The 20,169-nt window shown below is 55.7% G+C and overlaps 1 protein-coding gene across 1 annotated transcript in view; it reads right to left on the bottom strand.

The window, feature by feature from the left end:
- The window catches only part of MEGF6 (multiple EGF like domains 6), a 137,874-nt gene that overhangs the window by 18,293 nt on the left and 99,412 nt on the right, over positions 1 to 20,169 (bottom strand). Inside the window, exons 6-12 of the mRNA XM_004384453.1 lie at positions 6,528 to 6,653; positions 5,478 to 5,600; positions 3,252 to 3,374; positions 2,820 to 2,957; positions 1,517 to 1,636; positions 1,068 to 1,190; positions 202 to 375 (exon numbers count right to left, since the gene is read on the bottom strand). Of these exons, the coding sequence (XP_004384510.1) occupies positions 202 to 375; positions 1,068 to 1,190; positions 1,517 to 1,636; positions 2,820 to 2,957; positions 3,252 to 3,374; positions 5,478 to 5,600; positions 6,528 to 6,653 (927 nt within the window). The remainder of the gene's footprint in view (positions 1 to 201; positions 376 to 1,067; positions 1,191 to 1,516; positions 1,637 to 2,819; positions 2,958 to 3,251; positions 3,375 to 5,477; positions 5,601 to 6,527; positions 6,654 to 20,169) is intronic.

Here is a 20,169-nt window from a genome sequence, read left to right as displayed (position 1 = left end):
TGAAAGCATCCCTCCCCTCCGCCACTGGAGCCTGGGGCTGCTCTGGTCCAGCTCAGCCAGACGTGCTGTGCAAACCAAGCCAAGTGCTTGGCCACTCTGGACCTTGACCAACAGGACACTGCAGGAGGCAGCAGCCTGGCCCACGGGAGCGGGGTTTCAATGTCATGAGAGCAGGGGCCCTGGGCTGGGCGCTATCCTCACCGAACTTCTCGGCCAGCGTATGCTCGCCCCGCGCCTCCACCTCCTCCTCGTCAGCCATGCCATCCTCCTCGTCCTCGAAGAGCTGGGTCAGCTCGTCCCGCAGCACCGAGATGTGGGGCAGGGGGCGTAAGAAGGGCAGCTGACCATCCAGGTCCACCGCCGGCTCCTCCAGTGCTGGGGACAGAGGCCGCTGAGCCCTGCTCCCAACACCCAGCCTGGTGGGGGCCGTACCCTCCCCCTCCCACAGCATCTCCTGAGCAGGGCCTGTCCAGCCCTTCTGTGCAGCCCCCACCCCAGGGGGAGCCAGTCACTACCCCCGAAGCTGCCCCCTCTGCGCTCTGGTCACAGGGCTGTCCCTGCTGCCCCAGTGACACTGCTTCCAGGACAGAGAAGGCCCAGGTCCTGTAGACTTGACCCATGTCACCACCACCACCAGCCCATCCCAGTTCTGGCCCTGAAGTGTGCAGACCCCTGGATGGGACTCTGAGGCCTGGAGCGGGTGAAAGGCGGGCAGGGTTCTGTCCCCTCTGGACTCTGTGGCACTGGGGATGGTGTCACTTAGGTTGTGGCCCCTTCTCTTACCTGGCAGGGACCCTGGACCACTGGGGCCCCTGAACACCACCTGGCTTAGGGTACCCTGTGTAAGCAGCCCCCTCCCCCACACTGCCATCAGCACCCATGACCAGTCCCAGCAGGCAGGGGTATGGCAGAGCCAACCCAGACCCCAAGACAGAGCCAATGTTCAGAGAGAAGGGAGGCGAGGGGGTCTGGAAGGGCACACAGAGATCGTGAGAAGGGGAGGCACTGGACGCAGACCCCAAAAAGGAAAGAAGGTGAGGGAGTGAGTAGGTGTGGTGGGGACTCACGGGCGCAGCCCCTGCGGTCCTCCAGCAGCCGGAAGCCTGCCGCGCAGGAGCATTGGAAGGAGCCGGCCAGGTTGGCACAGTGGTGCTCACAGCTGCTGTGGCTGGAGGCACACTCGTCCACATCTGTGGGTAATCACGGGGCTTCAGAGGCCATCCTACGAGGCCAGGGACGCAGGCCGGCCCTGCCCAAGTCCCTCCCAGCCATCCTCCCACCCTACGGTCAGATGACGGTGGACTCCCTGCCCCACTAGGCCAGGCTGGGAGCAGCCAGGGTGCAGGCTCAGCCCCACAAGAGAGCGACCAGTGGTCACAGGTCTGCACAGTCCTGCATGGAGCAGGCACTCAACCAGTGCACAGAGGCAGAGTGTGGGGAGGACAAGGCCTCGTGCACACAGGTGGGCCAGTCAGCCCAGCCCCTCCCACAACCCCATCCAGGCGATGGCGCTCACCCTCACAGCCACAGCCATCAGCGCTGAGCCGGTAACCCGCGTAGCAGCTACACTCGTAGCCACCAGGGGTGTTGGTGCAGACCTGCTGGCAGCATGGTGAGTCCACACAGTCGTCCATGTCTACGGGCGCACACCGGGAGCAGCTGGCACAGGCGCCACCAACCCACGCCCACCATCCCAAGGCCACCCGCTCACCACCACACACCCATACATGATCACGGGCACCCCCACACACAATCACACACACTCATGCATGATCCCACACACACACACACAATTGTACACACACCCACATATAATCACATGCACGCCCACACACAATCACACACACACCCATGCACAATCCCATGCATGTGCACACACAATTGTACATACCCTGTGCATGATCATCACATGCACACCTGTGCACATTTGTGAGCACATAGCATACAACGCCATGCATACCTCACACCTATACACAATCACATGTAGACCTCTGCACAGTCGTAAAACACCTGTATACAACTGTGAGCATATCTAGACATAATCACAGGCAAATCCACATAATTCCATGCATACCTCACACCCACACACAATTCCATGCACACTCACACAGTCCCATGTACACCTTACACCCACATAAAATCCCATGCACACCCACATGTTCCCATGCACACCCACATGTTCCCATGCACACCTAACACCCACACACAATTCCATGCACTCTCATACAGTCCCATGCACACTCACATACTCCCATGCACACCTCACGCCCAGACACACATCTGTCACAACCTCATGTATGTTCCTGCCCTATGCACGTGGATACACAGAGGGCACATATCACAGCCTCCGGCCACCCTGCCTGCTCTGGAGAAGGTGCCGGAGCAAAGGCCAGACTGGGGCTGGAGGGGAGTCCACCTTGGAGTCAGGGTCGCGCATCAGAAGAGGCCCCTCCATCAGACCCTGTATGTCAGGGGCTATTCCCAGGCTCCTGGGCATTTCACGAGGGGATGGAGCAGTGCTCAGAGGCGGAAATGTGTGTGCCAGGTTGTGGGGGGGACCCAGCAGGCTGATGCCAGTACCCAGGGATCTTTCCGGGGCCGCTGATGTTGCCTCTCACCAGGCCCACCCCCTGAACACCCTGGCTCGGCCCACTGCGGCCAGAGCAGGGTCCAGCAGGCAGAAGGGCACTCCCTTCTCAGTGCCAGACCTGCCCGCAGACTCAGGCAGCAGCTGATCTCGCTTTGGGTCAGAATGTGACACTCTGGAAGAAATGGGCCCCGGAGCCCAGACCTCCTCAGCCCCACCCAGCAGTGCGCACCGATGCACGTCCTCTGGTCTGCGTCCAGCTCGTAGCCACGGGGACAGGTGCAGAGGGGCCCTGAGCTGGTGTGGCTGCAGCCGTGGGAGCAACCGCCGTTGTTGGCCTCACAGCTGTTGACAATTTCCATCTCGATGCCTGCAACGAGACCACTGGCCTGGGACAGGGGACACGGTCTGGTGCCCCCACCTTGCACAGTCCTCCCCTACCCAGCAGCCAGCCCGGGGCCCCCTTGCTGGGAAACAGGGAGTTCCTGGGCCTAGAGGTCAGGCTCTGCCCTCCCAGGGGCCTGCCCACAGCACTGCTCCTGATTGACAAGGAAGCGCTGCCCCTGGGCCAAAGCAAGTCGGTGGGCCAGTGGAGGGCTGGAGAGCCATTCTGCCCCCCTGGGCGCCCCCCATGCATGCAGGTTCCTGCCTGCTGCCCACTCACGGTAGCACTGCCGGCCGTCAGCGCCCAGCTCGTAGCCCGCATGGCACACGCACTTGAAGGATCCTTGTGTATTGAGGCAGCCATGGGCACACTGGGCCTGCCCCGTGGCACACTCGTCCACATCTGGAGGGGAGAGATCAGGGAAAGGGGTTCTGGGATGCTGGCCTGGGAGACCCAGTGCCCAACAGGCCAGGAGGGCTGTGGCCGGGTGGTCAGGCCTCAGGATTCATCTGTAACAGCAGAGGAGCCACTTGATACCCTCTGCACCCCTATTCCATGGCTTCACCCCTCTGTGTCCCCTGCTACCATGGCTGTACCCTTCTATGCTCCCCCCACTCCACGGCTGCATCCAATGCCTCTGTGCCCCCATTCCATGGTTGCACACCCTCTGAGCCCCCTGTTCTAGAGCTGCACCCCATTCCTCTATGCCTCCCGTTCTGTGGTTGCACCTCATTCCTCTGTGCTCCCCCCTCCCCGAGTCCGTAGCCCCATGACCAGGACCACTGGACCTCCTCTGGATCTGGCCCCTCTGCTCATCCATCTTCTGATGGACAAGCTCCTCGAGAAGACATGTGCTCCCTCTCAGAGGTGGGGTGGAGCACAGAGGATGGTTGAAAGTGTCCACCCTGGGCCTCATTGCTGGGGCCTCAGGTCCTGCTGGCAGCTTTGGGTGAGGGGCTTAGCCTCTCTGTATACAGGTCTCCTTGGCTGTGCCTACCGCTGGTCCCAGGCCTGGACCTGCTGGCACCCAGAGCATGGTTACCAGTACCTCCCCCCATGGCCACGTCAGGACCCGAATACTGGCGGGTGCCCCCAATGACCCCCACAGCCCTCTGCTGCTGTATTCATGCCCCTAAGATTCCCTGGGAGTAGGAGGTCTGACCCTCAACCCCGTCTCGAAGGAGGGAGCCCCTGAAGCATGAGGCTCCTAGTACCACGGGACCTGCCCTTCCAACTGGCAATGACCTTCCAACTGGCCCTTCCTGGCGTTGGTGAAGACAGGAATGCGGGCTTCTCACCAGCTGCCGGGACTACCTCAGCCGGCCGCCTGGCAGGATGCCTGGAAAACTGATCTGACCGCCTGGACCCCCCACCCGACCCGGGACCCTCGCCATGAGCAGTCAGGAAGCATGGACAGACGCCTTCCCAAGGCCATCATCTGAGCTTTTATAACAGCGAGGAGTCAGAAACAGCTCCAAGTCCAGCAACAGCAGTCAACAGCATGGACACCGCCAGGCAGACAGACCGAGGGGCAGCCGAGGGTATCGAGGGGCGTTGTGTTTTAGAAAACAGCGCCCAGCTATGAGCGTGTGTGTCAGATTGCATAAATATGCATATTAAATTAAATGTGTTATATGTGACAGCGAGCCTGTGAGATTTTAAACATGCATATTAACGTCAACGTGTTAAATATGCAGCAGAAAAGAGGAAGCCAAAGCATCACAGTGTCACCCTGGGGCCCGTGAGTGATGTCTTCCTCCTTTTTTCTTATTTATCTTTTTTCTGTATTGGTTCCTAATGAGCAAGTGTTAGGTAATACAATAAAACCTGCGAAAGCTGGAAACTGTGTAAGGCAGAAACCTGTGAGAGAAGGAAAACACAAATATTTCCCACTAAATAGAGAGCCAAAGGCGGAAAACCTGAGCAACCCAGAAAAACATGGGAATCCCGTCGAGTTCCGGCTCTCACAGGTTTCTCCGCACAAAAAAGCATTTTTTAAAATGAAAAACAAACACGGTGGGATCTCTTGCTTCCTCATGGTGACGGGAGACTCCAGTTCGAAGAAGCTGCCTTGAGCATGTTCCTGTCCCTCCCTGTGCCCCTCCAACCCCCCCAGCACATGAGCCAGGGCCAAGTAGCCCATGCATCATCCAGGGTCACCAGAGGGTGACTAGACAGGCCAGCCCTGCCCCAAAAGATCCAGTCCAGCAGGACACAGCTGGGCCAGCCCAGACACAGGTCCCTCCTCGGTGCCAGGGACATGCTAGCTGACTCTGGGCAGGGCCAGAGCAGGGCAGAGGGAGCCTCGTGGGCAGGCCCAGGCTGGCAGGGGTTGGGGGGACAGATAGAGGGGGTAGGGGCAAGGCTGGCAGGGGTAGGGAGCAGATCAAGGGGGCAGGGGCAATGTTGCCAGGGGTGGGGCTGTCAGGGTGAAGGGAACAAGATGGGGGGGACGGGATGGGGCAGGGTGCAGGACAGAAGGTGGGTGGGTCAGGGTGGGCCCACCTTCACAGGCCTTGTGGTCCTCGGCCAGCTGATAGCCGGCGTGGCATTGGCAGTGGGCGAGGCCCCGGCTGGCCTGACAGGTGTGCATGCAGCCACCATTTCGGTCGGCGCATGGGCTTCTCCCTGTGGGCAGGGCCACAGAAGGCAGAGGAAAAGGGAGAGGTCAGGGCCGGGTGTACCTGCCCCAGGTGAGGCCCCAAACGTGCTCATGCCCCTCCCCACTCTGGCCAGTGGGCATCCCTGAGAAGACCCCACCATTTCAGGACAAGGTTGCACTCCCACCAGGATTCACCTGAAGACAGGAGGGCCCTCCCTAATGCCCACCTTCATCCAGAGCCAGGTTTCCCGGGAACCCCACCAACGACAGGAAACAAGGCGGGGAGCCCACCCCCACCTCTTCCCTTTGTTAGGCTCAGGTGCCAGGCTGGCCAACTGAGCACCCTTGGTGGCTTGAGCACCCCTCTCTGGGCCTGTCACCCTATGATATTCATCCCACTACTAGCCTTGGCCCCTCCCACACCCACCCTCACCCCTTCCTGGTGGGGAGGAGCCAGCAGGCCATGGCGGGGAGGTGAGGGGTACACACTCTCATCACTTGCCCACCCTCCAGCCTCATTTCCACACCCAGGGTCCACTGCACCTGCCCCACCTTATCCATCGGCAATGCCTCTTCCTCTGTCCTTCTGAATGAGCAGCCTAGAGATCCCGGGACACATGCCAGAGGGGCCTGGCCACCCCTCACCCAAGGCTGGACCCCAAGTCCCCTGTACCCACAGACAGACCCACAGTGGGGCAGGGTGGGACCCCTCCAGGAATCTCTGGAACTGAGGAATGCACGGAGGCCCTTCCAGTCCCCTAGCATGCTCCCTGAGCCCAGCCCATCACCTGTGCCCTGGGGCTGGACACCTCACCCAGCCTCTCAGCAGCCAGTGCCTCTAAAGACCCCAGCCGGGCCACCTTCCGGGGCGTCTCCAGCCCCAGCAGCCCGTTGGGAAGGCACGTCCCTGTCCCTGTCCCTGTGTGAGCTCATGGGCGGGTGGACAGACTCACGGACGCAGCGCTTGCCGTCCTCCTGGAGCTGGTACTCAGGCCGGCACTGGCAGCGGTGCCGTGTTGCTGTGAGCTGGATGCAGTCATGCTGGCAGCCACCATTGCCCAGGGTGCAGGAGTTGATGGCTGACGGATAGGGGAGGGACCCAGATCAGCCAGGGAGGACAGGCATAGAACAGGAGGTGCAGGGGACACAGGGGACAAAGGGGATGGCCTCCTTTGGGAAGCCATGTGGAACCTCCAGGCCACTCCAGGCCCCTCCTTGGCATCCACAGTCTGACACAACCTTGTGGTCCCTGTCCCAGAAGCAAGGGCTTTGGATCAGCCAATGCCATCCCCCTCTGGTTCACTGCATTCTCGGCCCACCTGCAGGGCACGACGCACCCCGGTTGTCTCTGGACCCTCCAGCCCCAGCCCTCAGGAGCACCGCGCACGTAGGCTCTCTGCCGGATGGCCCGGCCTCTACAGAGCCCAGCGCAGGGCACAAAGCCCCCAGAGCCCCTGGAGGCCTGAAAGGAGGAGGGCAGGGCCTGGTGACCCGAGCCAGACCAACGGGGAGGGGGGCCCGGCACCCTACTCCCAAATGTGGGTGCCTGGGCATTGGGGTGGGGGGACTGGCAGGCAGGGGGCCCAGTGTTTGGAACTGGAGGAGATCTGTGCACCAGCAGCACAGCAGGCCAGCACACGGCCAGTGCTCAGGCTACACTACCTCCCAGAGAGCTGTTCCAGCCCAGCCCCCTCAATAGCTGCATGGCCTCTTTGTGCCTCAGTCTCCTACCCTGTGACATGGGGTGATAGTAACCCCACTGTACATGGTCACTGGGGCAATGCAGGACTGGGAAAGGCCCCATGGCTGGGATGAGGATCACAGTATAGAGCTGGCTCCCAGCAGGCTGTGACTGCCAGCACAAGGTGGGGCTCGGGCCAGTCTCCCAGGTCACAGCGCCCGGCACTGCCCTTCCCGACAGGGCAGCTGCTCTGGCCCAATCCTTGGGATGTACATGCAGGCCACCCCCAGGGCCCAGAGCCCCACTGACTGCTGTGGGTGGGAGCCAGCAGGCAATGCAAGTGGTCGCCCCACACTGCCAGCAGCCAGTTCCTCTCGGCAGGGCAGGTGCCAGCGTGGGGACCAGAGGCTGCAGGCATGAGGAGCCCAGTTAGCGCCCCTTGGGCAGCCCCAGGCCGGGCCAGGCCACATTTACCACCTGACCACACCCAGAATCCCGCCCCTTCCAGCAGCAGCTCTTGGTAATGCCACAGGGCCAGGGACGGAACCCCAGTCTCTATGGGCACGGACTCAGCCTGGGAACGAGGGTGGCCATCAAGTGGGTCACCCCTCTCCAGCTGGCCCAGGGTGGGCACTGGGCCTCCGGCAACAGCAGCAGCTGGCTCCTTGGAGGGAATTTGGTTACAGTCAAGTCGCTGGCAACCGCCTCTGTGGTTAGCAAGGGATCCAGCCGGAGCCGGGAGGAAAGCCACAAGAATGCACACAGGCTGTGCCACAGGGAAGTGGCGTCTGCCCAGCGGAGCTGCCCAAAGCCATGTCTGGCCCAGAATAAACGCAAGGCCATTTACAAAGCATTGCCAGGGGCCAGTCATCACCTGAGATACTGCCTCCATTCTCATCACAGGCCCTGGGGACACCAGCACGGGCTGGTCCCATCTGGGGGGGACTCCTTTCTGTCATTGTGCATGGGATCCAGGAGCGGCACGCCTGGCACAGCACAGCTGGCTCCGCCGAAAAGCAGAGGCATGGGGGTAAGCAGTGCTGGGCAGGAGCCATTCCCACAGCATCCCCAAATGGAACACAGGAGCTGCCCCCAAGGCCCCGACAAGGTCAGGCCATACTGTCTGCAGACAGCTATGCTTCCCTCAAAGCACACTTGCTTTATTTAGAAATAAACCACAACACTCATGATACTGGCCTCAGTTTCCCCATGTGGGGCTCGTCGGTGGGGAACACGTGCTGAGGACCCCTCCTGAGGCAAAGCCAGCCCCAGAGGTAGAGAACACCTGAGGGTGGCAGTGCCAGCTCCAGGGGAGGGTCATCCACCTACAGGACACCACCCCTGGTCCCAGCAGCACCGGAGTGCAGGCTAGAGCGGAGGAAGCAGCATAGCTCTGTCTCACTGGCTCCCTCACCCACTGAGCCCCCTCCCCACTTATCTGCCTCACGAGCTGCCCAGGCCCCAGTACTGGAGCCGTCCTGGCAGCCACCTGAGCAGGCTCTGCCCGTGCCACCGGCCATCATCCAGAGGCTTCCATCCCTTGCCCAAGCTGGCCTGCATTCCTGGGTGCTCTGTTTATTTGTGTTAACAACACCACTGCATTCCTGCTCAGGACACTTAATAGGAACCAGAAGACCTTCTGGCAGGGCCTGCAGGCACACAGGGGGGTGCAGAGCCCAGCTCAGAGGAGCCAGGCTGGGCAGGCACCGCAGGCCGCAGGAGGGCCCTGGAAGCTGGTTGCAGGACTGTAAGAAAAGGGGCCCCCAAATCAGCCCCACCAGGCAGGCCCCTGAGGTGAGCACGGAACAAGCAGGCGTTGGGCTCACTGGAGCCCAGTAGTGAAGAGGTCATGGGCAGGGGCAGGGGTGCAGTGGGGGAGGCTGGCTCCTGGGCAACCTTGTATTCTCCTGAGCCTGACCTCTCTCTGCTTTAATCCACAGTGCCTGTAGCATTCCAGATGCTTCCAAGCTGTGCATAGCCGGGAGCCAAGTGCAGTGTCCTCGTGTACATCCTGTGATGTGGATTCTCGGAAAGCTGAGCAAGGCAGATTCCCCGGCGCTGGACTGTGCAGATCAGAGGCAGGCCAGCCTGTGAGGCCAGGGCTCCAGGCCTTTCGAGTCACTGTGCCACCTAGCCCGGGAACACATGTTCCAGCAACCCCTGTGTGGGGTGTGGCAGTGGGCTTACGCCTGGCTACAGCCCTCACATTAGGACCAAGCCCTGAATTCAGCACAGCTGAGGGCATCCATCAGAAGACAGGGTTTAGGAATCTGCTTCCAAGTGGAGGGAAGAGCCTCCCCCAATTCTGTACAAACACCCCTCAATGATGGACAAATATGTTCCCACAAAGTGGGCTCCACCATAAGCCCCATTTTCTCTTTTACCTCTACTATAATATTGAAGTGATATTTTCTCAAAGGAAGAAAAAAATCCCCATGCTGAGAAGTCTTACTGATCAATGTCATTTTAAGGGAGCAAGACTGCCCAACATATCTGCCCCTTTCTGACTTTAGGCTCTTTTCTCTACCAGGGCCTAAGTTAGATCCCTGCCCACAACCAGATCAGAAGCATTTTACTGCAGTTGGGGACAGCCTGACTCCCCACTGTGCAAATTCTGGGGCATGTTGCTTCAGCCAGGTTACTTATAGGTTCTCATAGAACAGGGCTGCAATTCCACTGTAGGCCAGCAGGAGTCCCTGCTAATCATATTTGTTATGCCAGAGCCATCAAACTCTTCAAAGCGAGTGGGGGCCATACTTGAATAGAAAACTGCAAATTCTAGAAACCTAATTTCCTACAGGGTCAAAGACCTGCTCTGCCAGTGCCAGCTTGTCCTTGGTTCCTGGAGGGGCTGCATTCCAGACAAAGGAAGGGCACTATTTCGGGGCAGAATCTGAGGCCTGGGTGTGGATCTGGAGCTCAAGCCAAGACCATGGTGCCAAGCATCAGGCACAGCCAAGCACTGGGGAGGAGGAGGCAGGTGGGCACTGGTCGCTGGAGACCCTGGGAGTGGCTCAGCTGGCAGGGCCCTAGCCTCCAAGCCCCAGCTTGCCATGGGCCCAGACTTGTGAGCTGAGGGTTGTGCTGTGGCTGGGGAGGCTGGGCCAGTGGAGGGCAAGTGCATCACACGGTGCCAAGCCCACCAGCCACTCTGTCAAACCTCAGGGTCCAGTCAGTGGTTTAGGGCTGGCTGAGGATCTGGTTCCCGTGATTAAGTGAGGTTTTGAAATCACTGCCCTGAGGCTGGCTTGGTTGCTAGGTCCCTAGAGCCTCACACAATGCATGGTGAGGGGCCATTGCAGCCCTTCCTTCTAGAAAGCCCTTAGTTGGGGACAGGGCCAGGATAGTTGGCTAGGACGTGGTGACCTGGGCTTTGCCCCTTCTCCCAACACCAGCATCCCCTCATGCCCCTCTCCACCAGGAGGTCCACAGGTGCACCTACTGCTCTTGCCCCCTGCATTCTGCTCATACCTACTCTCTGAAAGGGGCCTCAGCGCTGTACCAGAGGTACTGTCCATGGTGCAGCCCATGTAAAGGGTGCCCTGGAGATGTGCAAATGGTGGCCCTGCCCATGTGTCATGAGACTTGTGCCTAGGGTGGCGCCAGGCCTAACAACAGCCTACATCCCTGTCCATCAGGCCCTCTCTCCTCAATTCCAGTCAAAGAAGCCACCAGGCAGGACAGTTCCTTCAGCATGGCCGGGAGGTGAGGGGAAAAGAGTGTTGCTCACCCCCAACCTCGGCTGGCCATCCTGCACCCCACATCCTGCCTGGCTCACCCTCAACCCCAGATGGCCATCCTACACCCCATGTTCCAGCTCACTTCCAGCCCCAACCATGCTACCCGGTGCCCCATGCCCGGGCAAGGCTGGTTGCTCTCACTGTTCCCATCTTCCCACAGCTCACCTTTGCTCCGCTCCAGTGGCCAGGATGGCCATGCTTTCAGAGCAGGAGTGAGGGTGGGGGACCTTTTAACAAGGTAACAGGTGGTATGTGACTTTTCCCAGAGGGGGCCCAGTGAGCCCTCAGGGGACACTGGGCACTTCTAGAGAGAAGTAGGCAGCAGCAGAGCCTGGATGGCAGTAGGCAGAGCTTTGGGGCAGCCAGACAGAATGCTGACATGCCCACCATGCCCACTCCAATCCCTGTGTAGCCAGCTCCCCTCCTCACTGGGGCCTCAGCTCCACCGGCCCTTCTCAGGGAGGTCCCCAGACCTCCATGGGGCCGCTGCTCCCCACCCTGCTTCATTCCCGCAGAGCATTTAGGGAATGACCTTGTCTGTCGTTTAGATGATTGAATTGTGTCCCCCAAAAAATATGTGTTGTAAATCCTAACCCCTGGCGATTTTCTCCCAGAAAGATTTCACCCTAGGAAACCCTATGGGGCAGTTCTGGATGGCACACAACAATGTAACCTATGTAATCCCATTTGGGAGCCCTTTTGGTGCAGTGGTTATGAGCTCAGCTGCTAACCAAAAAGTTGGCAGTTCGAATCCACCAGCTGCTCCTTGGAAACCCTATGGGGCAGTTCCACTCTGTCCTATGGGGTCGCTGTGAGTTGGAATCCACTTGACTCTCGACAGCAACCGGTTAGGTTAGGTTAATCCCATTTGGCCATAGGACTTTCTTTGTTATGGTAATGAGGCCATGTCAGCATAGGGTGTGTCTCAAACCAATTCCTTCTGAGATATAAAAGAGCAGATTAGGGACAGAGAAGGGAGCACAGAGCGGAGGATGCAAACCACGTGGAGACTGCTGAGGAAACGAGGAACAGAAGCCGAAAAGAGACAAGGAACTTCCTCCAGAGCGGACAGAGAGCCCGCCCCTAGGAGGCTCTTGTATTCAGACTTCAAGCCTCCTAAACTGTGAGAAAATCAATTTCTGCTTGTAAAAGCCACCCACTTGTGGTATTTCAGTTACAACAGCACTAAGAAAATAAGACAATCGTTATCATCAGCACGCATCAGATTGCAAGTTCTGGAAGGGCACTCTTTTGTTCCCGACTGTATTCCGTGGGCTAAGCAGTGCCAGGTATCGGGCAGACGGCCAAGAAGGTGAGAAGTCACCAGCCAGCCGCCAAGAGGAGGGTGCTTGGGGGAGCCCAGGCTGTCCTCTGTCCCTCAGTGCCTGTCCCGTCATAATCCCTCCCACCCCACCTGCGCCCCGACTCCTTCTCAGTCCCATTGGCCCTGACCTTGCTCCCTGCACCGACTCTGACCCCGACGGTCGCCGTCCCCTCTGCTGGACCTCACTCACGTCTGTGCCTGCCCAGCCCCCGTCTGCCCCTGCCCTTCCTGGTTAGTTTCTGAGTCTAACTCAGTCTGTCACTGCTCGAAGCCCCCTGGGTCAGCCCTTGCCATTCCACATGCCCAGCTCAGTGCTGACAGCCTTCGCTTCTGCTCCCTCAGCCCACGCCTCTGGGACCCTGGAATCAGGCCCCTCCCATGCATGCAGCCCAGGGGGTCCAGTGGAGTGGGGGCTGTTGAATTTGGGGAGGGAGCAGTGGTCACCCTCCCCACCCATCCTGTACCACCTGCTGGGCTCAGGCCACCCCATGGGCCCCTCTGGGCCAGCAAGGCATCTCCCTTCACCAGGCTGCAGCTATTTCGGGTCTCAGTGGGGCTCAGGAAACATTCACAGACTCGCTTCTGTGGCTTTGCAGGACCCCTCTCACGGCCAGCCTCACGCTCTCCACATTTCTGCTGCGGCTCTGGCTCCTGGCACCCCTAGACACTGCCAGCAGTGGCCTCCTGCAGGGTCTTCCCCTGTCCATGGGAGCTGGGGATAGGGCTGGAACAGGTGGCATGGCAGGCTGGAGGGCCAGGCGGGAGCCTCCTTGTCCAGCCCCTCAGGGTCCTGGCATGAGACCCAGGTCTGGGGCACACATGGGGCAGAGCTGGGCTGGCAGGCAGGGCTGGGGAAGTGGGAGCGGGCAGGGGGCACTAGGCCAGCATGGGGAGAGACACTGACAGCAGGATCCCCCCAACAGCTTCTGTCCAAAAGGGCCAAGGGGTGAGGCCAAGCAGGAGGAGGGCAGAGAGCCCACCTTGCCCCAGTGACCAGTCCAGGACATCAGATCTGGATGGTCCCTCTGTGGCTGGGCTAGCAATTTCCAAGGTCCCTCAGACTAGCCCCAGACAGTGCCACTCACTCCAAGGGACCCAGGAAATGGCTATGTCCAAGCCAGACTTTGGGAGGTCAGATGGGCCGGTCTTTGGGATCACAGGTGGCATCACGGTGGCTCAGAGGACCCCATGCCCCAGGAGGGTCCCCCCAGCACAAAGGAGTTAGGGCCCTGCGAGCTGTTCGCCTCTCAGTGGTCTGCACGCTGGGGCGCTGTGACATGTCACAGAAAACCAGAGTGGCCCTGCTGGACGCATCGGCCACCACCCTTAGGGAAGGCCCTATTTCACAGACATGGGGGAGAAAATGCTGGCTTAGGCCCACCAGGGAGTGAGAATCGGGGCAGGACCGGAACTTGGGCCTCTGTCCAGCCCCAGAGGCTCGGGAGATGGCCCAGTAGGGCACCGGGCCATGGAGCACCCTAAGGGTGGAACTGCACCCCCTCAGCGGGGGAGGGAGCCCTGTTCCGCCGGGGCCAGGCTGGCAGGATAGCCAGGGAGGGAGTGGGCTCAGGGCCTCCAGGCCTGGCCACTTCTCACGGTGTTGGGCAGATCACAAAGTCCTTCTTATAAATCCTCACTTTTAAAAATTAAACTCCTTTTCTGTTTTAGTCCCACAAGATCATTTGGAAGGGACGGGTGGAAAATGAAGAGGGGAGGGTTGTCAGCTCTGCCCTCTCCTCCCCTCCATGCAGCTCCAAGAGTCAGTCAAGGCCCCTCAAGCACTACCTCCTCCTCGAGCTTCCAGGATTGCTCCCATGGCCCCTAGACTCAGTCTCGCCAGATAGCCCCCACGCTCTGTGCACGTGCGATGACCTGTGCTGGGGGATGGTGTGATACCCCCAAGGCCTCTCTCCATCCTACACTTCTAGCACCTCTCCAGTCCTCACTACAGGTTGCTGGGGGAGAGGGCCTCGGGGCCTGTCCCTGCCCCCTGGCTCCTTCCTGACACCGCAAAGTCCCAGAAGGGCTCATAGCACCCCACCTTCCCCATCAAGAGGGTCCCAGCAGGCCCTGGGAGGGCTCCAGCCAGCTGTGCTCCAGCTGTGCAGCAGCCCCACAACCAGCCCATGCTGGGGAGGGGCAGTGGGCAGAGGCAGGAGTGGTGCATGTCTCCTACATTAATTCTTCCCATAAATGTTTGCTGAGGACCCACCGCAGTCCAGGCACGGGGGTGCCACTGTTAACCACACAGACATTATGCCAGCTCCCACAACTCTCCACCCTGTCTCTCCCTGGCCAGGAAGTCCAGCCCCACCCCCAAAGCCCTCCTGGGGAGGGCCAGGTGGGAGCCCCCACCTGGAAGAGACCTGGCACACAGAAGTTCAGCCTCCTGCTCACCCCAGGCCAATATCTTAGTGCCACTGCACTCACAGGTGGGCCATCAGCCACAGCAAAAGGCAGTGTCCCTGGAACGAACACCTAGCCTCTCGGAGTCAGGAAGTCCTGGGAGACATTTCCCCTGGGGCAGCTTTTCTGCAAGCCCGGCAAGCCCATGGCAACTCTAGGGATACTCCCAGGAGACCTGGGCCAGCCTGCCCCTGCAGGGTTTCAGCAGCTGGCCAGGGCCTCACATACGCCAAGGAATTCCAGTGTCTCACTTCTCTAGTACTGCTACAACAGGAACACCACAAGCTGGTAGCTTTAACAAACAGAAATTAATTTTCTCCCAGTTTAGGAGGCTAGAAGTCTGAATTCGGGGCGCCAGCTCTGGGGGAAGGCTTTCTCTCTCTGTTGGGTCTTCAGAGCTTCTATTCCTGGGCTATGTTCATGTGGCTTGGTATGTGTCTTCCCCCATCTCTGCTTTTTCTGATTGCTTGTTTAATCTCTTTTATATCTCAAGAGACTGACTCAAGACACTGGCTACACTAATCCTGCCTCATTAACATAACAAAGACAACCAATTCCCAAATGGGACTATAACCACAGGCATAGAGGTTAGGATTTACAACACAGATTTACAGCACATAATTGAATCCATAACATCCAGCTCCATGGAATCCTCCACCAACAGCCATCTTTGTGGGACTGCAGAGTGAGAAGCCCCCATGTGGCAGGGGATGAGCCGGGCTGATGTACTCAGGGGAACTCCTAAGAACCTGGGAGTGTTGGGATGGGGGTAGCAAGGGATGCCCTGGGAGGGCAGCCCGAGACACAGGCTCATCCCCACCTGTCCTGGGCAGCTCAGGCCTGTGGGCAACAGGGGTCTTGGGGAAGAGGAAGGTGTTTGATCCAGAAAAAGAAGAATTTTGCCCAGGTTGGACTATACCCAGGGTTTCAACCAAATCTAATAGATTTGGGACTTCAGGAGGATGCTGGGATAGGTTAAGACTTTTGAAGATGCTGGGATGGGCTGAATATATTTTGCACGTGGGAAGGACAGAATTTCGAGGGGCTGGAGGATGGACTGTTATGAACTGAATTGGAGTCCTATCCCTGCACTTGTGAATGTAACCCTGTTTGGAAATAGGGGGCTTCTTTTGTTATGTTAATGAGGCCATGCTAGTATACTAGTGCAGGGTGGGTCCTAAACCTACTCACAACAGAATGAAACACTGCCCAGTCTTGTGCCATCCCCACGATTGGTCTCTTTCGGATGGGACCATTGTGATCCATAAGGTTTTCATTGACTGACTTTTGGAAGCAGACCACCAAGCCTTTCTTCCTAATTTGTCTTCTCCTGCGTGGAAGGTGAGAATTTTACCACTGAACCACCACTGCCTCCACTTCTGAATCGAAAAAACAACCAAACTCGTTGCCGTCAAGTCAATTGTGACTCACAGTGACCATAGAGAAACGGCTGGTGGATTCGAACTGCCGACCTTTCGGTTAGCAGTCTAGCTCTTAACCACCACTTCTGAAGAGTATCTTATAAAAAGACACAGACACACACAGGGGAAGACAGACACCATGTGAAGATACAACTACATGCAACCAAGGAACATCAAGATATGTCTGAGGCTACAGAAGCTGAAAGAGACAAGGATCTTCCCCTGGAGCCCACAGACAGAAAGAAAAATCATGGTCCTGCCAACACCCAGAATTCAAACGTCTAATCTCCAGAACAGAGAGACAGTAAATTCCTGTTCTTTAAAGCCACCCACGGATAGTATTTCTTGTTATGGCAGCCTGGATAAATAACTAAGACATAATTTGGCAAGCTCTGCCAACCCCAGTGGGATCCCAGGCACTCACACAGGAGCTGGGCACGGTATGTGCCCACGAGGTCACCAAGGGCATGACTGGACAGTGAAATCAGGGTAGTAAGTCACTACTAAGAAACCATATTAATTCACCTGGAATCCAGATTTCTGGGATCCATAGAGTTGGGGTAACCCACCCAGGCCATTTGCCCACAGGTGTCCCTTTGAATCAGGGCTTCCAACCGGTTTGTTCTGGTTGGAACCCCTGCTGAGAATTTGCACTTCCACCCCAGATATACTGAATCAGAATCTATATTTTAACAAGATGCCCAGGTGATTCTCATGTATAATAAATTCTGAGAACCACTGCTCTGCAGGTCAAAATTTTTTCGTCAATATCTTCAGTGCAGCTTAGACTTCCTCTTTCAGTACCATCGCTTCCTGATCATATGCTACCTCTTGAAATGGTTGAACACTGACCAATTCTTTTTGGTGGAATGACTCTGTGTATTCCTTCCATCTTTTTTTTATGCTTCCTGCATTGTTTAATATTTTCCCCTTGGAATCCTTCACTATTGCAACTCGAGGCTTGAATTTTTTTCTTCATTTCTTTCAGCTGGAGAAATGCCAAACGTGTTCTTCCCCTTTGGTTTTCTATCTCCAGGTCTTTGCACATGTCATTATAATACTTTACTCTGTCCTCTCGGGCCCCACTTTGAAATCTTCTGTTCAGTTCTTTTACTTCATCGTTTCTTCCTTTGCTTTAGTTACTTGACGTTCAAGAGCAAGTTTCAGACTCTTGGAAGCACCCACTCACCTATGCCAAGAAATATGGATGACAGCTACCTGGTCTACTCCGCATTATGCCTATTCCCAAGAAAGGTGATCCAACCGAATGCGGAAATTATCAAACAGTATCATTAATATCACACCCAAGTAAAATTTTGCTGAAGATCATTCAAAAGCAGCTGCAGCAGTATATCAACAGGGAACTTCCAAAAATTCAGGCCGGATTCAGGAGAGGACATAGAACCAGGGATATCACTGCTGATGTCAGATGGATCCTGGCTGAAAGCAGAGAATACCAGAAAGATGTTTACCTGTGTTTTATTGACTATGAGAAGGCATTCGACTGTGTGGATCATAACAAATTATGGATAACATTGCAAAGAATGGGAATTCCAGAACACTTCATTGTGCCCATGAGGAACCTGTACATAGGTCAAGAGGCAGTCTTTTGAACAGAACAAAGGAATACTGTGTGGTTTAAAATCAGGAAAGGTGTGTGCATCAGGGTTGTATCCTTTCACCATACCTATTCAATCTGTATGCTGGGCAAATAATTCGAGAAGCTGGACTCTATGAAGAAGAATGGGACATCAAGATTGGAGGAAGACTCATTAACAACAAGACTCTGTGTTATGCAGATGACACAACCTTGCTTGCTGAAAGTGAAGAGGACTTGAAGCACTTACTGATGAAGATCAAAGACCACAGTCTTCTGTATAGATTACACCTCAACATAAATAAAACAAAAATCCTCACAACTGGACCAATAAGCAACATCACAATAAATGGAAAAAAGACTGAAGTTGTCAAGGATTTCATTTTACTTGGATCCACAATCAACACCCATGGAAGCAGCAGTCAAGAAATCAAAAGACGCATTGCATTGGGCAAATCTGCTGCAAAAGACCTCTTTAAAGCGTTGAAAAGCAAAGATGTCACCTTGAAGACTAAGGTGCACCTGACCCAAGCCATGGTGTTTTCAACCACTTCATATGCATACGAAAGCTAGACAATGAATAAAGAAGACCAAAGAAGAATTGACGCCTTTGAATTGTGGTGTTGGCGAAGAATATTGAATACACCATGGACTGCCAAAAGAACGAACAAATCTGTCTCGGAAGTAGTACAACCAGAATGCTCCTTAGAAGCAAAGATGGCGAGACTATGTCTTACATACTTCGGACATGTTGTCAGGAGAGATCAGTCCCTGGAGAAAGACATCGTGCTTGGCAAAGTACAGGGTCAGTGAAAAAAAGGAAGACCCTCAACGAAATGGATTGACATAGTGGCTGCAACAATAGGCTCAAGCATAACAATGATTGTGAGGATGGCGCAGGACGAAGCAGTGTTTCATTCTGTGGTATATATAGGGTCACTGTGAGCCGGAACCGACTCGACAGCACCTAACAACAACAACAAATAAGAGTCTTTGGAGGTTTTCTCACCTTTGGAACATTTTTGACTCCCTAGTTGAAATGTTGCCGTGATCTGTAAATCCTCTATTAAATAAACATCAATCAATTTCTATTATTGGCTTAATATGATTTTTATTTTAAAATTACTGTTGCTGTGTGCCATTGAGTCAACTTCAGCTCATAGCAACCCATGTAACAGAACAGAACTTCCCCCATAGGGTCTTCCAGGTTGTCATCTTTACAGGAGCAGATCACCAAGTCTTTCTTTCACGGAGCTGCTAGGTGGGTTCAAACCACCAACCTTTTGGTTAGCAGTCGAGCGCTTAATTGTTGTGCCACCAGGGCTCCTTTAAGTCACTACTGGCACCTTTTAATAATAAAATAGATTCTACTAAAAAGTGTCAGCTGCAGCACAGTATCATGAGGGTGTTCTTCCCTGAAACTTCAGGGTGTGTGTGTGGGCGTTCTGAGCGCACATACTTCTTGCTTAGAGTTACAGTCAGAAAGTGAAAATCATAGTCTTATGTCAATGTTTGGCCCCTCCTGCCAAACACTCACTGTTACAGATGAACTGTGTCCCCTAAAAACATATGTTGAAGTTCTAAACCCCAGTACTTGTGAATGTGAACTTTGAAGATGTTATGAGTTAAATTAAGTTGTAAGTTAAACTATAAATTAAGCCCTAGTCATAAGTTAAGGTTATTAGGGTAGACCCTAGTCTTTTTATGATTCGTGTCATTAAAAGAAGAGGAAAAGGAATAGAGGGAAGAAAGTGTGTGACAACAGGAGGTAGAGATTGCTATAGCTGCAGGCCAAAGAATGCCTGAGGCTACCAGAAGCTGAGAAAGGTAAGGAAGAATGTTCCCCTAGAGCCTCCAGAGAGATTGTGGCTCTGCCACACCTTGATTTGGAACCACTTGTTTCCAGAACTGTGAGACAATGCCTATTGTTTAAAGCCACCAGAATTTCAAATACCAGCAGGGTCACCCATGGTAGACAAGTTTCAGCAGAGCTTCCAGACTAAGACAGACTAGGCAGAAAGAGCCAGCAATCTACATCCAAAAATTAGTCAATGAAAACCCTATGGATCACAACAGAATATTGTCTGACTCATTTGCTTTGGACACATCATCAGGAGGGATCAATTGCTGGAGGAAAACATCATGTTTGATGAAGTAGAGGACCAGAGAGGGAGACCCTTGGTGAGAAGGACTGACAGAATGGCTGCAACAATGGACTCAAACATGCTGGTGATCTGAAGATGACACGGGACTGGGAAACGTTTTGTTCTATTGTACATTGGGTGGCCATGAGTTGAAGCCAACTCAACGGCATCTATTTATCTATCTATCTATCCATCGACCCATCCATTCATTCATCCACCCACCCACCCTCCCATCCATCCATCCATTCATCCATTCATCCATCCACCCACCCATCCATCCAT

This window comes from Trichechus manatus, unplaced genomic scaffold (assembly GCF_000243295.1).
Source record: "Trichechus manatus latirostris isolate Lorelei unplaced genomic scaffold, TriManLat1.0 scaffold00122, whole genome shotgun sequence".
Lineage (NCBI taxonomy): Eukaryota > Metazoa > Chordata > Mammalia > Sirenia > Trichechidae > Trichechus > Trichechus manatus.
Note: the sequence above shows the minus strand (reverse complement) of the source record. Positions and strands in the feature narration are given on the sequence as shown.